At 40.2% G+C, this 16,003-nt stretch overlaps 1 protein-coding gene across 4 annotated transcripts in view; it reads left to right on the forward strand.

Annotated features, from left to right (window-relative positions):
* Positions 1-16,003, forward strand: part of LOC136875999 (forkhead box protein L2) — a 407,368-nt gene that overhangs the window by 367,593 nt on the left and 23,772 nt on the right. For all 4 annotated transcript variants that reach the window (XM_068228124.1, XM_068228125.1, XM_068228126.1 and 1 more), the window contains one exon: positions 6,965-7,169. In XM_068228124.1, coding sequence (XP_068084225.1) covers positions 6,965-7,169 — 205 coding nt within the window. The remainder of the gene's footprint in view (positions 1-6,964; positions 7,170-16,003) is intronic.

Genomic DNA, 16,003 nt, shown 5'->3' on the forward strand with positions numbered 1-16,003 from the left:
TCTACCTTGGAAAATAAACGCTTAAATAACCTTAAAACTAATTTATTAGCATGCCAATACTATAAATAATAAAATAATATCAATCTCTGGTAATAGAGGAAAATAAACTCAAATATAACACATTATCATTCTTGACAAATCAAATTCTTGAATTAATACAATTAAAATTGGGTAGGTTTCATTAATTCGTTTGGGCATTAATTATTATTTTGTTATACGACCACATTTCATGATTTTATTTCATCATGGGGACAAATAAGGTTAATTCTTTATTAAAGGAGGGAGTGGTCTTTCTTTCTTTCCTTTATGTCTATTTGGAGTCTTCTTTGGGATTGGTTTGGAAATACGTATTGACTTGTCTGTGGCATGAGATAAGTAACTCCTTTCCAACTATGGCTTCAAAATGCCATCCTAAGTAATTAAAAGAAATTAATCCTAACCATATTAATATCAATTCCAACATCCTTATATTTTAAAAAATGTGTGCCAAAATAAAATCAAAAATCTTCATTTACGAGTGCCATATCCATGTTCATCAATCGTCATAACCTGCCAAAATCGTACAGATCAATTAAATATTATGTGCATTTTCAATTAAAATGACTCCTACTGCCTACTAATTTTACCATTTTCAGGTTAAAGCGTGCTCCAATACCGTAGTGACAAATATATTACTAGGCGACTATATCCCTTTCCCATATGCACTTCAAACACATGTAAATTACGATCAACCTGTCTCCATATTTCATTTAAGTTCGAACAATCGACCATCTAACCTCACTGCTATGCTTAATATTCACGTATCTAGACCTTAATTCCATTGCTTGCCTCATTCTCAATCACAACATAACCGTAGCTATGCATAAATTCGCGCCTCTTTCATTCAATCGTTTTTTACACAATAACTATTCAACATTTCAAAACACCAACAACATATTATTATTCACGCTTCTAATTACTGCGATTCCTCCGCATACAATCAATATCTTTACTCAACTTCTCCATAATGACTACTACGTCGCAGTAAAACACTTCTTTTACCTCAATATCTATTCATAACACCGCAAGCTGCTACTATTTATTCCAATTCTTCGTAAATATGACCGATATTGGCCTAGTTAGTCGATCTGGTCATTGGGTAGCCTAGGTTTATTATTATACACTTCACTTTCTTATCTTAGCCTCGCCTAGTTTGATATACGACGTTCTCTTAAGCATATAGGTTCAAAAACATCATTATCCGCTTCCCGATACTGCTCACATTAACCTCAGATCAACTTATGAGCACGGCAGTATATTACTACACATAAATAATACGTATCTCTGGTTATTTTCTCCGGCATGTGCCTTAGAATTCACATATTGGCACAAACAGGTTATATTTTTGGCACTTCAGCATTTCTACAATTATACTACACTAAATGAAGTAATTTTATAGTTAAATTTCTTGAAAATGTTACTTATCTCAAGCCATTTTATGTCCGATGTTGGTTTCTTCTTCCTCCTCACGGCATCTCGGAACGTCTAGCCTTGTGCTGGATTACGTCATGCTGGATCTCTCCAAGTCGCCGGGCTTGAGCTTACGATGATCTGGTCAGCCTTCCTCCATCGCTTTACGCTAGCTCCATTTCGTGTCCAATTTCCATGTAACGAAAAGACATTGTCAATTTCACAGAATACATCTTAATTTTCCGTATACAAAGCTCTTCCAAGGACATTGACTAATTGTATTTATGCTTCTTATTCTCTATAGATAATGCTCAGAGTTAATTATATCTTTATAAATTGGTTCTTTCTTGGTGAAATATATTGCCTAAATAATGTTCTTTGAATCTTATAGATGGGTTATTCGTATTATTTGAGGAAATCTGGCCGCTTATTAAGTTAGTATAGGCCTTATTTACGAATGCCGTATTCCGACACCTCTTCTTCAGCACAGTACTTGAAATGTATTATACGTGCTTCCCTGCCGTTTTTACGTAGTTTTCAGTAGTTTGTTATTGGATTCTTCCCTCGTACGGATTCTAGTATGGTTGTATTGATTATAATAGCTGTTCTTCTGGTTAGGTAATCACAATTTACAGTTTGTTTCTGGTGTAATCTTTTCGCCAAAGTAGATAATAATAGAACGTTTTTCAATTTATTTTTACATACAATGGTTCATTTCTCATAGAGTTTTCTTTCCTTCTCGCCAGACAATGCCTCCTAATTGCGATCAACTTGTCATAAAAGGTTATTCCGTGCATTCTCAACGCTTGAAGCTGATCTGCGCCATTTTTCTTCCGATTTATCTTCATATCAACTGACGTCAATTGTAACGTAATGGAACAGTACCATCCCGGCATTTGCCTGGAGGAGAAGTGGTAAACCACGGAAAAACACTTCGAGGATGGCTGAGGTGGGAATCGAACCCACCTCTACTCAGTTGACCTTCCGAGGCTGAGTGAACCCCGTTCCAGCCCTCGTACTAATTTTCAAATTTCGTGGCAGAGCCGGGAATCGAACCCGGATCTCCGGAGGGGGGAAACACCTAATCACACTTACCATTACACTACAGAGGCATACAAAATATCTATTTTTTATTTTGATGTGGAAGTATGTATGCAATAAAGATGTTTAAAATTTCTCCGCAATCCGATTACGTCATCACCAGTTGGTTCATTCCAAGCTATGGGTTACGTCATATTGGTGCTGAATGTTGTCGTCAGCTCCCGCTTGGAGCGCTGTGCCAGCATACAGCGAGCCACCTGGTGACGAACGAGCGTACCACTACAATTCTCCAACAGTAAAATATTCTTAAATTCAAATCCTCATTATTGTAAAAGATTTCCTCGTGAACAGTCAAGATTTTCCTTCTGAAGATGCGGAGCAAAGTTCTCTGCGAAAGGTAAAGAGTTTCGCCTTGTTCTCTTGACACGCCATACAAGTACGGACCGATTACATGACAATCAACAAGCCACAAGGGCAAACGTTGAGCAAAGTTGTCATAGATTTAACTAAGGATTGCTTTACCCATGGGCAGCTATACGTCTCATGTTCACGAGGAAGGGATGCCACTGGCGTTGTTGTTTTAGCCCAAGGAAATCGTACACCAGACATTGAATATAAGGTATTTTCCAATGAGATTAATACGAATACGCAAAGCCAAAAAGTTGACAAGGAAGCTTGATAAGTCAAAAAGAGAACTCAACGCATTCGAAGTCGCGGCAACAGCCATTAAAAATAAAATTACTGTATTTCAACCAGTTTACCTATGTAAAAACGGTGTGTATTAATAAAATATGTTCTATTTTGCTTTTAAATACATATTTTAAAACTAACGGCTGAATTAATAAACGCGGGTGAAGCCGCGGGCACATGCTAGTCTGCTTAAATAAGAACAAGCATGTTTTCAGTATTGCGTGCTATATGAATTGTTAGCAGCAATTTAAATTTATAAGTATCACAAGATTGGTGTTGTGTTCATATTGTAGAGATATCTCTGTGCGTACAGTGTCCTGTCATGTCACCAGCAACCATTCTTCAAGACTGCTAAGCTGGCTGGTTTCAATAACGTTTGACCAGAAGGAATAGTCAGCGTATCAATTCATCCGTCTACAGACAAAGCATGGACCATCTCATGAACTGTACATTGTGCTTGAGGGCACTGGCAGTCATATCCCTTACTTCATGACGCGGCTATTTGTGAGATTATCACCGAAAGGACAGATATCTAAGACATGGCCACAGTGGCGGCTCGTGCTGAAAATCAGTTGTGTGCTGTAACCCATCCCCTCTCCAATAAATAAAAATATTTATAAACATATGCGGCTTTCAAGAGGCTCTCCACTGAGTTTTTATTATTGAACAAAGAAGCAAACACATATACACATTCCTCATAAACACATAATAACACCTGCAATGACAAAAAATTCACGAAATCAGAAGCACTTGGTGTGAGCGCGCAAAAACATAACTTCTCAATGTTATCAAAAGCATTGAAACAAAACCAGCAACGCCGTATTGCAAGATTACATGTTACATTACTACAGTGAAATTTATAAAGTGGACATTTTTAATTAAAGGAAATCACAATACCATGTCCTTATTTTAACAACATAAAAAGCACAATTTTTAAAATTCATCGATTTACAAATGTGGCTATGAAATAGGCAAGTTGTCAGTATTAAGGACCTGGCGGGAACGGCTGGTGGCTTCCTCTACAGTATTTTGTTTTCCCGTTTGCTTTGAGCGATCCCTTCTTAAATACTACCGCTGAGTCAAGAGGGTGCCACCTGCCACGTTCTCATTTCGGTCGAAATGCAAGTGTGAGCAGTGCTGCCCCTCTGTGGTCCAACGAATCTCTGTGAAGTGCTGTCTTGGCTGTTGTTTCCGTAGCACACCGGAAAAGTTGGGCACGCATGCGCAAAAGGCAGAGTTTCTGCTTTTTGGCAAAATGCTTAGAAATTCTCGCTGAGCTGTGATCTGTATAGCACCCGGCGTGGAGCGCATGGCTGGTTACCTAGTTGTGAGGGGAGTTGAATGATTTTCTATTCTTTGCCTGACGTCTTTTCCAAATATTCGTCATTTGCAGAGTAGTTTTCTCACAACAACGCAGGTTATCAGTTATTCTTCATCTCCACAAGTATACCGATAAATTAATAATGGCGCGTGGTATCCGAAGAGGCCTGGTGCAGGCGACCTGCGCACCTATGAGGATGGGCCCAACTTAGGATGAATTCTAATTCTGAAGACGTTACACATACACTGCCTCCGAGCCATAGGAGTTAACCAATGAAGGTTAAAATCCCCGACTCGGCCGGGTATCGAACCTGGGACCCTTTGGATCAAAGGCCATCACGCTAACCATTTAGCCATAGAGCCGGACAGTGTACCGATTAGTAGCCAGGGATTTTCTGAACCCATAATATGAATGACAAAACAAAATTTCAAGTGAAAATCTAAGGAAATCAAAGTACACTCAACTCCCGATTAAAAGGGGTAATGTAGGGTTAAGGCTTCCCGAATAAGTAAAATCGCGGTTAACTCGCAAAAAGTTAAAAATAGTACAGGCGTACTGAAAGTACAGTTAAAAGGATAATAAATGATACTATTGTATTGTTGTTTATTAACTTACCCGATACGTTTCAGTAAAACTAGCACTGACCAAAATTAATAATAAATGAAAAAAAACAGCACTTTTCATTGAAACTAATAAAGCAAAAAAATATTCAGGCTATTTAACTTTACTGTTCCTGAAAATAATCAGTCATGGTTTTCTGCTTTTGTACCGAGAAACACTTTATTTTGCGTCTCAAGTTTCTCAAAACAAGCTTTTCGGTGATGAGACCACCATCCTGGTAATATTATCCCGACCATTTGTAATTCTGTGTTAGTGTAACTAATAACACTCGTGCATTTTCAATGTTTTTGAAATCGCGGTTAAGCCGCAACGCAGTTGATCCGATCACGGTAAATCGGAAGGGAGTTGAGTGTACTGTATATTAGTAAATCGAGCTAGATTTTATTACCCTTCTTACTGAGCTTACAGCAGATTCAGATCTGATATTCAATTAGGGAGAATGTTGTATTTTTTGTGTTTTATATTTTGTTATTGATTTAACTTCGCACTAACACATCGACGCTTTTCGCCGACGGTGGAATTCGAACCCACCACCTCCCGAATGCAAGATCACAGCTACGCGACCGTAATCGTACGGCAAACTCGCTCAGTAGGGAGAGTTTCTAGACAATGCTGCTTGTTGCTTGTTGTTTAAAGGGGCCTAACATCTAGGTCATCGACCCATTTCAGACAATCATTGAGTGCAGTCATCACTTACAAAATCATGCTAAATCACGGCTAACCGGGCTGAGTGTCTCAGACGATTGAGGCGCTGGCCTTCTGATCCCAGCTTGGCAGGTTCGATCCTGGCTCAGTCCGGAGGAATTTGGAGGTGCTCAAATACGACAGCCTCGTGTCGGTAGATTTACTGGCAATTTAAAGAACTCGTAAAGCAAAGCAATGTCGTCTCCGTACACGCCATGAAGGCCCTTGGAGGGGTGTAAGGTAAAGGCTTCCCTTATCCGTAACCTCGGCACTTCATGGGGTAGAGTGGTTAGTCCTACGCCCGACAGCCTTTGCCCCCAGGAATTAACCTGGTACTCATTTTTTATATAGGCTGAGTGAATCTCAAGGCAGTTTGCACCTCCAGAAGTGGAAATCTCGTTTCTTAAATGTTTCAACTTCCTGACGGGGAATCGAACCCACGTCCTTCCGGGTGAACCGAGCACGGCTTTACCGCCTCGGGCAGGCATACCGTGTTAAAAAACTCCTGCGGCACAAAATTCCGGCACCTCGTCTCCGAAAACCGTAAAAGGGTAGTTAGTGAGACGTAAAGCCAATAACCGTATTATTAAATCATGGTTAGCCTGGCCCAACGGCTAACAAGAGTAGATTATTGGTCGCATGTTGCAAGAGTTGCACATTTAATCAAATTCCTTCTTTCTATCTTGGTTGTTGCATTTTGAACATTTCTTCTGTCAACTATTATAATTTTATTCTACTGTCTAACTGATCAAGTATGAAAAAACACTAGTCTTGATTATGGTCTGGAGAAAAAGACCAAGCTACAGGTAATGAATTTGCATAGTTTAATCCATTTTACGGAATGCTTGGAGAACCTGGAGGTCGTCGGAGATTTCGTATACCTGGAAGTCAGTCAACAGTGACGCGGGGAGCTGCGATCGGACTGCAATAACAAAAATAAGTAATAATAAATCACGTTTTAAAATTTATAATATCATTTAACATCAACGCCAAGGGTCGTTCACTGTTAGTTCCGTATCTACAAAACCTAACATTAAGATATATTTTCGAAATAGTGTTACTTGAACCAACCAGCCGTTAATAATGAAGAGTCCAGTGTGTAAAACTCTCTCCATTTCATTTCAGAAGAACCCCTGGTGTGCTTTGTTGTGTTTACAGATCCCCAGTACGATGACATGTTCGAAAATGGAAACTTCCGACGCCGAAGACGAATGAAGCGACCGTACCGCACGGCAGCGCCGTATACTAACGGTCTGTTCGCCGGAGCGCACCACGCCCATCACCATCAGCTGCCCCTGGGTACCCGCAACCTGTTTGGCAACCCGCCCAGTTACCCACCGCCATACTCACGTTACGACCACAGGTACCTCTCTGTCTTAATGATATTTATATGCTGGACATTTTAATACTTTTGCTTGACTTGTTGATCAGCTGACATTTCGGAAATAATCACCTTCCCCTATGAACCTTGACTTCTTTCGAAATGTCCTTTATTCTTCTCCTCCTTCTTCTCCCAGCGGGCTGAGTGGCTCAGACAGTTGAGGCACTGGCTTTCTGACGCCAACTTGGCAGGTTCGATCCTGGCTCAGTCCGGTGGTATTTAAAAGTGCTCAAATACGTCAGCCTCGTGTCGGTGTCGGTAGATACATTGGCACTTAAATGAAATCCTACAGGGCAAAATTCCGGCACCTCAGCGTTTCCGAAACCCGTAAAAGTATTTGATTATTTTTACAAGTTGTTTTACCTCGCATCGATACAGACAGGTCTTATGGCGACGATGGGACAGGAAGGGGCTAGGAGTGGGAAGAAAGCGGCCGTGGCCTAAATTAAGGTACAGCCCTACCATTTGCCTGGTGTGAAAATGGGGAAACCACGGAAAACCACCTTCAGGGCTGCCGACAGTGGGGCTCGAACCGAATACTGGATACTCGCCATACTTAAGCGACTGCAGCTATCGAGGTCGGTGTAAAATTATTTAGTGGGACGTAAATCAAATATTATTATTATTATTATTATTATTATTATTATTATTATTATTTGATTCGTTGTGCCCAGCTGTGGAGCGCGTTTGAACTTATTTTGCACAATGTTTCTTCTTCTTTTCTTCCCAATATTGCTTCATTTTTTCACTGTGTTCCTTTCTGCGTGTTTCTGTCCAGCCTGTATTTTTTCTTGTTGGTTTCTCTGCAAATTTATGTTTGTTTACTAAGCTTCTAAATTTCATTCTATCTTGAATGGTTTCGTCCTCAATACCCATTTCTTGTAGATCTTCATGAATTTCTGCTAACCAATTGTTGCGGATTTTCAGGGTTAGAGCTAGATTTAGAATTTTCTTTGTCAGCCTGTTGTTATCCATTCTGTGTAGGTGTCCGTAGAATTTTAGTCGTCTCTTTCTGATGGTATCTGTGATTTTTTCTGTGAATTGAAAAATTTCGTGTGGTTTCTTTTTCATCCAAATTCCATTTTCGAACTTTGGTCCTAGGATTTTTCTGAGAATTTTCCTCTCTTGTTTCTCAATGCTTTTCATTTGTGACCTGCCGCCAATGATCAGTGTTTCAGATGCATAAAGTGCCTCTGGTTTGATGACTGTATTGTAGTGTCGTAATTTTGCATTTTTTTATATACATCTTTTGTTGTATCTGTTCCATGTGATTTTGTAAGCCCTTTGCAGTTTAGCAGTTCTTTCTTTGTTAGCTTCCTGATTTAACCCTGCTGGCTGAATAATTTCACCTAGATATTTGAATTTGTCTACTTGGGAAATTATTCCACAGTTGGTGATTAATGGTTGATTATTATTATTATTATTATTATTATTATTATTATTATTATTATTAGGCCTATTATTCTGGTATTACAGTCCATGATGATTCTTGGCCTCTTTAAGAAAGCCCTTTTCAAAAGTCACATCTTGGGTCTTTCTTCTTCAGTTCTTTATACCCTTGAGTTTCCTACACTGACTCGAACCACCTTAATTTAGGTTCTCCAACTGGTCTTTACTGTATGTCTCCTGGGGTATCAGCTTCTACAGAGCTTTGATGGTTATTAATTTTTGTAATAATAATAATCGTATGGCCTCAGCTACCGTGTGCAGATATTTCAAATTGATGCCATCTGGCTGTCTGCTCGTCAATTTCGACGTTCCGTTTTACTCTAGGCCCACTAGATGCAGACCGAGTAAACGGAAACTCTCTTGGGCGTCTATGGCTGAGATTTTAATGAATTTTGTCTGGTAAACACCAAATGTGTCACCAGAGATCTTTTACATGCCGACATCGTACGACATGGAGTATCGAATGGACTTTTTCTTCCGCCCTTCAAAAATCCCACTACCTCTGCCGTGTTTGAACCCGCTATCTTGGGATCCGGAGGCCGACACTCTACCACTGATCCACAGAGGCAGCTATTAATTTTTGTAAAACGTTCGGCATGAGATAATCTTTGATTAATGAAGTGTCTGTACACAGTGAAAGATTCTCTAAGTATGAATATTGAATTTTGACGACCGCATTGTAATCGAAACAGACTTGTACGTGTTGAAGAGATGTTAAGTACAGAACAAAAATGGCCAGCCGGACACCAGTGGGATCCGAACCCACAACCTCCCGATTTCGCGTCGGTTGCTCTACCAATTGAGCTATGGTGGCCTAGGCCATCTTTGTTCTGTTTGAAAGGATCTGAGCTACAGGTCTGGCACTGCTGCTAGCACACTGTAGAGTGCGTTTAAGTCGCCCGTTGTGGGGCATGTCAATTTCGACGCGAAATCGGGAGGTTGTGAGTTCGGATCCCACTGGTGTCCGGCTGGCCATTTTTGTTCTGTACCTAACATCTCTTCAACACGTACTACATGTACGTAACACGACCTAATACGTTGAAAGTCTGTTTCGATCCTCTAAGTATCCTTAAGGAGTCTCGATGATGAGCATGCTGGGGATGCGGGATTTTGGAGCGTGGTTGTTTCTAATTTACACATAGTTTCATCCTAGATTTTTGATGTCGATTTGTGTATATTTGTTTCATTTGTTTTGTGTCAATTGTGTGCATGTGCGTTTGTTTGGTTGTTGAATGTTTTGCATTGGGGCTGAAGATGGCCGGCCCCGGCCAGGGCTGTTCCCTGGTTACTGTAGTTTGGAATACTGCATGTTGTAGAGTTGAAGGGTGGACCAGTGCGACATTAATTTGATAGTAATCTGTGATTACAATTCAATACGGATCATAAACATGAAGTTCATATCCTATGAGGTGTATGTTGTCCATAGGATTCATAACCAATAAGAAAATCCTTATATTGACGCCAATTCTTGATCACATTGGTAACACAATTTGAACAAATTTCATAATGTTCATTTTCATATAAACAATAAGAAACTGAACAAAATAAATAGTTACCATCACCAATAATTTTAATCACTTCAAAATATTTGTACAACGCCATACTGATGTTGATTTGAATAGATATGTACAGCAACTGATATGAATGATATAAACGATTGCTTTATATGATCAAAAATGATCAAGGGGCTGTGGAATGTGAGCCGGGTGTTATTTGCAGTAAGTAGTGAGATTCAATAAAACAAACCTCTTCCTGCATATTAAATTAATTTTTATCAACTTATACATCTTCGACATATTATATGTCACACTATAAGAAGCGTAAATGTATGAATTATTCTGAGTTCCAAGTCTGGAGCACGCTGCATAAAAATGACTAGGAGAGAAACCTGGAGTTTCCAAATAAATCCCTGCTACTTTCAGCAATTGTCCTTGAACCTTGTTTACAGTCATTGCGAAAGTTTCATTATGCTCATGTAGTACAATCTCATAAACCAGCGACAATATCTACTATTAAGCATGTAGTTATGATTTCCCCTAACGATGAAGTTCAGGTGAAAGATTCAGAACAGACTTTCCAATTGCTGCAATGTATGACTAAATCAAATTCTCTAGAGGTTGGAATAAAGAGAATCAGGACAATATGTAATAAAGGCATAGTTTTAGAATGAAGAAGCGAAGACGAATGCAAAATTGTGGTACATATGATTGAAGCAAGAAATCTGTACCTGAAAGGAATCATTCCATACTCATTCATGGAATTTGTGCTTCCTCTTAAAACCATAATCTCCACTGGGGTTAATTGTCCAAAGAATGAATTGGTAGATTGTATTATAGAGGAAAATACAGCCATAAAGTAAGCTATCACAGCAGGCCTAGAAGACATAAAGAAGCGGTTTTTTTGAGGACGTCGAATGATGGTATCGCAAAATGCCCAGTTGTTAAAGTTAGCCCTACTAATTTTTTGGGTACTGCCTCTTACAGAGCTAGAGAAGTTGAATAGGCCATCTTGAGCTGGCATTATAATGGTTAAGGCTGACCACTCCTTGATCAGTTTCCAAAAGCTGGGAGATTTTCGGAAATATCTCAGAAAATGTTGATTTCAAGGCTGTCAAATGTTGTTTGGCTTTTGGGGGTGGGGGCCTCCAGGACTTATCGAATATTGCTTCTCGCAGTGATAGGTGTAAAAAGAACCTTTTCCGATCCTTCTACGACAACTTCAATATTTTGTCATTTTAAAGGAGTTGTTGTTTTGTCTTGAGCCCCCTTGTGGCATGGAGTTAAAATTTTAAAGTGATAATATAATTACTTCTACAATACATCAGAGTGCCCCATGAGCCTTGGTGTAAATTTTGGTGTTGTTCAGTAGAGGCACGTAGATTTGTATTTTTAAAAAAGCAAACTTGCTTTTAATTTTATAGATTGTTATTAATTGCTTCCCAGGTACTTTTTTGAACGTTCAAGATTTCTATTACCTGTTAATTACTGTGAAGTGATTATCTGTAGAGTTTTTGTTGTGATGTTTTACGAAGTTTTATTGGTATTCTTATATGTTCAATTTTAAGAATTAGTTTTAGATTCTTTGGTTTTATGTGGCAGCTCTGATTGTCTGGGAAGTAGCTGATACTTTCAGGTAATAATACAAATAAGTGAGAACTGGGTGTATTTACGCATCCCACTTCTTCTTCTTCTTCTTCTTCTTCTTCTTCTTGTCGTTTGGGCCTACTGAGGACCACGGGGCTCGTTTAGACTCCTTGTATGGAAATTCTGTTTTTTCTTCGCCCAGAAAGCTTTCATCTTCTGGCTGTGTGCTTGTTTCCTTTCCTCGGTTCACTTCGGTCGGGTGCTGCCTGTACTCTGTCTGCTGGTGAGAAACTCTGGAAAGACACCTTGAAAGGTCAACTGCCGGAATAATACACGATCCTGTATGGTTTGTTCTGAAATCTCCAGCTGTTCTAAGTGGGACTTCACTGTGGTGATCTATTTATATTTGGACGCTTTCCCTCTGCCTGTAGTGGTAAAGATCTTGCTGATAAGTCTGTAAGTACTCATACGAGTCAAATGCCCATAGAAAGTCAATCGCCTCTTCCTCATGGATGTAACTATGTCTTCTTGATGGTCATAGATCTCATTGTTGTACCTTATCCTGTAAATACCATCCCCTTCTCTTATTGGTCCTAAAATCTTCCTTAGTATTTTTTGTTCCTTGAGCTCTAGCTTCCACAGTGGACCTTTTCTGTTCGTTAGAAGACAGTCAGAGGCGTACAGTACGGACGGTCTTACTACTGAATTGTAATGTTGCAGTTTAAGGTTCTTAGAGAGGCACTTGGATGTATAGATGCTCTTACAGGTATGGTAGATCCTTTCCAACTTGGTGCATCTGGTGTCTATTGCTAATTTCCCTTACGATTCCAGCTGTCATTGAAACTGCCGCCAATCAGTCTTGCAACCCTGAAAACTGTGGATTCAGGACTAATCTCGGTCATTTTGGACATTTTCTTTTTCACACCTTCTCACCTGCTATGCCGGTGAGGGTTGCACCTGGATTTAAACAGCATCTGGAGTGTCACTATCCGTTTCACTGACCCCGAAAACTATGGATTTGACTCTAATATTGGTCATTTTCAATTATTCTTACAGGTCACCCCTTCCCCAACCCCGCCGCTAGTGGTGTCTTACCCCCACAGTTAGCTTTTTTGTAGATATTAAGTGATATGTGTACCAAGTTTAGTTGAAATTCCTCCCTGCGTTCCAGAGCTACTTGGACATACAGTGGATACATACAATATTTGATTTTAGGATCACTCAAAGTTGACCTAACGTAGAGACCTATCAGTGCTTGATGGCTCATCTGCAGGTAAATATGGAGAGAATTTCCTTTGTAAAAGAAGTAAATTGGACCAGTGGAATGGCTGGACGGACTGGACAAAGTCCTTTTTGGTCATTCTTTTATAAACGTATAGATTATAGTGTATCTATGTCACCTTTGAGGTTTACCACATGGTGTAAATCTGCATTCCTGGAGCCCTATGTCATGAGACTCTGCAATTCAATAAAAATGTGTCTGGCAATTCAACTGTTCTATAATTCATAAAACATGGGGAGTCAAATATCAAGACAATCCTGTTGGCTATCATGACATGCTATTGAAAATCTGTTATTATGTTTGAAAGGTAAGGATCTGACATAATTGTCATATTTATATCAAAGCCATCTCTTTATGAATCAACAACTATACACTTAGGTTTTGCTCATTTCAGCACTTTTTTATAATAGTTGCCAAAACCTTCACTGGTGACCCTGTTCATGTCTTGCATAATAACTAGGGTGGATTCTGGCATATTTGCATATTTCGTTTATTTCAATATATAATATGCTCATAAGAAATAAAGCCAATTTATAGTATTCAAAATTAATTGGCTAAGTTTTGTAGTGGATATACATGCATGATTGACATTATTATTATTATTATTATTATTATTATTATTATTATTATTATTATTATTATTATTATTATTATTATTATTATTATTATTGCGTTCCGGCCTTCTAAGGACCACGTTACAATTTCAATTGTTCCTCCTTAGTTGTTCTTTCCTTTTCTTCCAGTATTCTTTCATTGTTTCTATTATTATTATTATTATTATTATTATTATTATTATTATTATTATTATTATTATTTTGTGTAAAACAAGAGAGATACTTGATATACTGTATAGAGGTAATCAAATTCGTCAAACAATGCCAAAAAGTGTTAAAATCCATTCACTGTCAGAAGCCTTTACAATTCATTGTTGGCACCCGAGGACATTAACAAGAGCTTGACAATGTGCAAATTTATGTTGGTGGCACTTATGTATCCATGTTGGAATTGTAGAAAATAATGTTTTACACTACCTGAATTAGCAGTCGGCCCGAGATAATCTTTGATTAATTAAGTGTGTCTGTACACACTGAAAGTATCCTTAGGAATCTTTTATGTAACTAATGTAATCTATTGTAGAACTCATTATCATAATAGTTTAGAAGTGAAGTTTGAAGGAATTTATTGTAGCTTCAATATCGTTTCGATATTATATAAATTAGTGTTTTACGTTTGTATCTTTTTGGTTGTAAGTACTCCATTTCTAGTGATTTCTAAATGTAATTTCATACGTAAAAGTAGATGTATTGTAAGCTTTGTCAAGTTCAGCCGGCTCCATGGTGTGGGGGTAGCGTGTCTGCCTCTTAGCCGGAGGCCCCGGGTTCGATTCCCGGCCAGGTCAGGGATTTTTACCTGAACCTGAGGGCTGGTTCGAGGTCCACTCAGCCTAGGTGATTAGAATGGAGGAGCTATCTGACGGTGAGAAAGCAGCCCGGTCTAGAAAGCCAATAATAACGGCCGAGAGGATTCGTCGTGCTGACCACACGACACCTCGTAATCTGCAGGCCTGTGGGCTGAGCAGCGGTCGCTTGGTAGGCCAAGGCCCTTCAAGGGCTGTAGTGCCATAGGGTTTTGTCAAGTTTATTCAAAATAATATTCTAAAGATATGTCCTAGCCACTTTTGACTTTTCAATTTGATAATTTTTACGATATCTACTAATCAAGTGCCTGAGCGGTTTGTATCACGTATCTATCAGCTTTCATTCCTGAGATAATAGGTTCGAACCCCACTGTCGGCAGACCTGAAGATGGTTAAATCCCTTGACACGGGGACTGGGCGTTTGTGCTGTCCCCAAATGCGGACCACGGCTATGTAGTGAAGTAGCATTGAGAACAGTAGACACACAAAGAAAATCAACTTCCACCATCAGATTTCGGTAATATTTATCACAACAATCTAAGCAATCCCACGCTTAAGTTTTGATGAACGATTTTAAATTCATTCAATGTACACTGACTGACAGAGCAAATGCAACACCAAGAAGGAGTGGTCAGAACTTTATGCCAATTGCAGGGTAGACTGACGTCACTGAGGTATGCTCATGATGTGAAATGCGCCGCTGTGCTGCGCACGTAGCGAACGATAAATGGGACACGGCGTTGGCGAATGGCCCACTTCGTACCGTGATTTCTCAGCCGACAGTCATTGTAGAACGTGTTGTTGTGTGCCACAGGATACGTGTATAGCTAAGAATGCCAGGCCGCCGTCAACGGAGGCATTTCCAGCAGACAGACGACTTTACGAGGGGTATGGTGATCGGGCTGAGAAGGGCAGGTTGGTCGCTTCGTCAAATCGCAGCCGATACCAATAGGGATGTGTCCACGGTGCAGCGCCTGTGGCGAAGATGGTTGGCGCAGGGACATGTGGCACGTGCGAGGGGTCCAGGCGCAGCCCGAGTGACGTCAGCACGCGAGGATCGGCGCATCCGCCGCCAAGCGGTGGCAGCCCCGCACGCCACGTCAACCGCCATTCTTCAGCATGTGCAAGACACCCTGGCTGTTCCAATATCGACCAGAACAATTTCCTGTCGATTGGTTGAAGGAGGCCTGCACTCCCGGCGTCTGCTCAGAAGACTACCATTGACTCCACAGCATAGACGTGCACGCCTGGCATGGTGCCGGGCTAGAGCGACTTGGATGAGGGAATGGCGGAACGTCGTGTTCTCCGATGAGTCACGCTTCTGTTCTGTCAGTGATAGTCACCGCAGACGCGTGTGGCGTCGGCGTGGAGAAAGGTCAAATCCGGCAGTAACTGTGGAGCGCCCTACCGCTAGACAACGCGGCATCATGGTTTGGGGCGCTATTGCGTATGATTCCACGTCACCTCTAGTGCGTATTCAAGGCACGTTAAATGCCCACCGCTACGTGCAGCATGTGCTGCGGCCGGTGGCACTCCCGTACCTTCAGGGGCTGCCCAATGCTCTGTTTCAGCAGGATAATGCCCG

The sequence above is a fragment of the Anabrus simplex genome, chromosome 6, assembly GCF_040414725.1.
Source record: "Anabrus simplex isolate iqAnaSimp1 chromosome 6, ASM4041472v1, whole genome shotgun sequence".
Taxonomy (NCBI): Eukaryota; Metazoa; Arthropoda; class Insecta; order Orthoptera; family Tettigoniidae; genus Anabrus; species Anabrus simplex.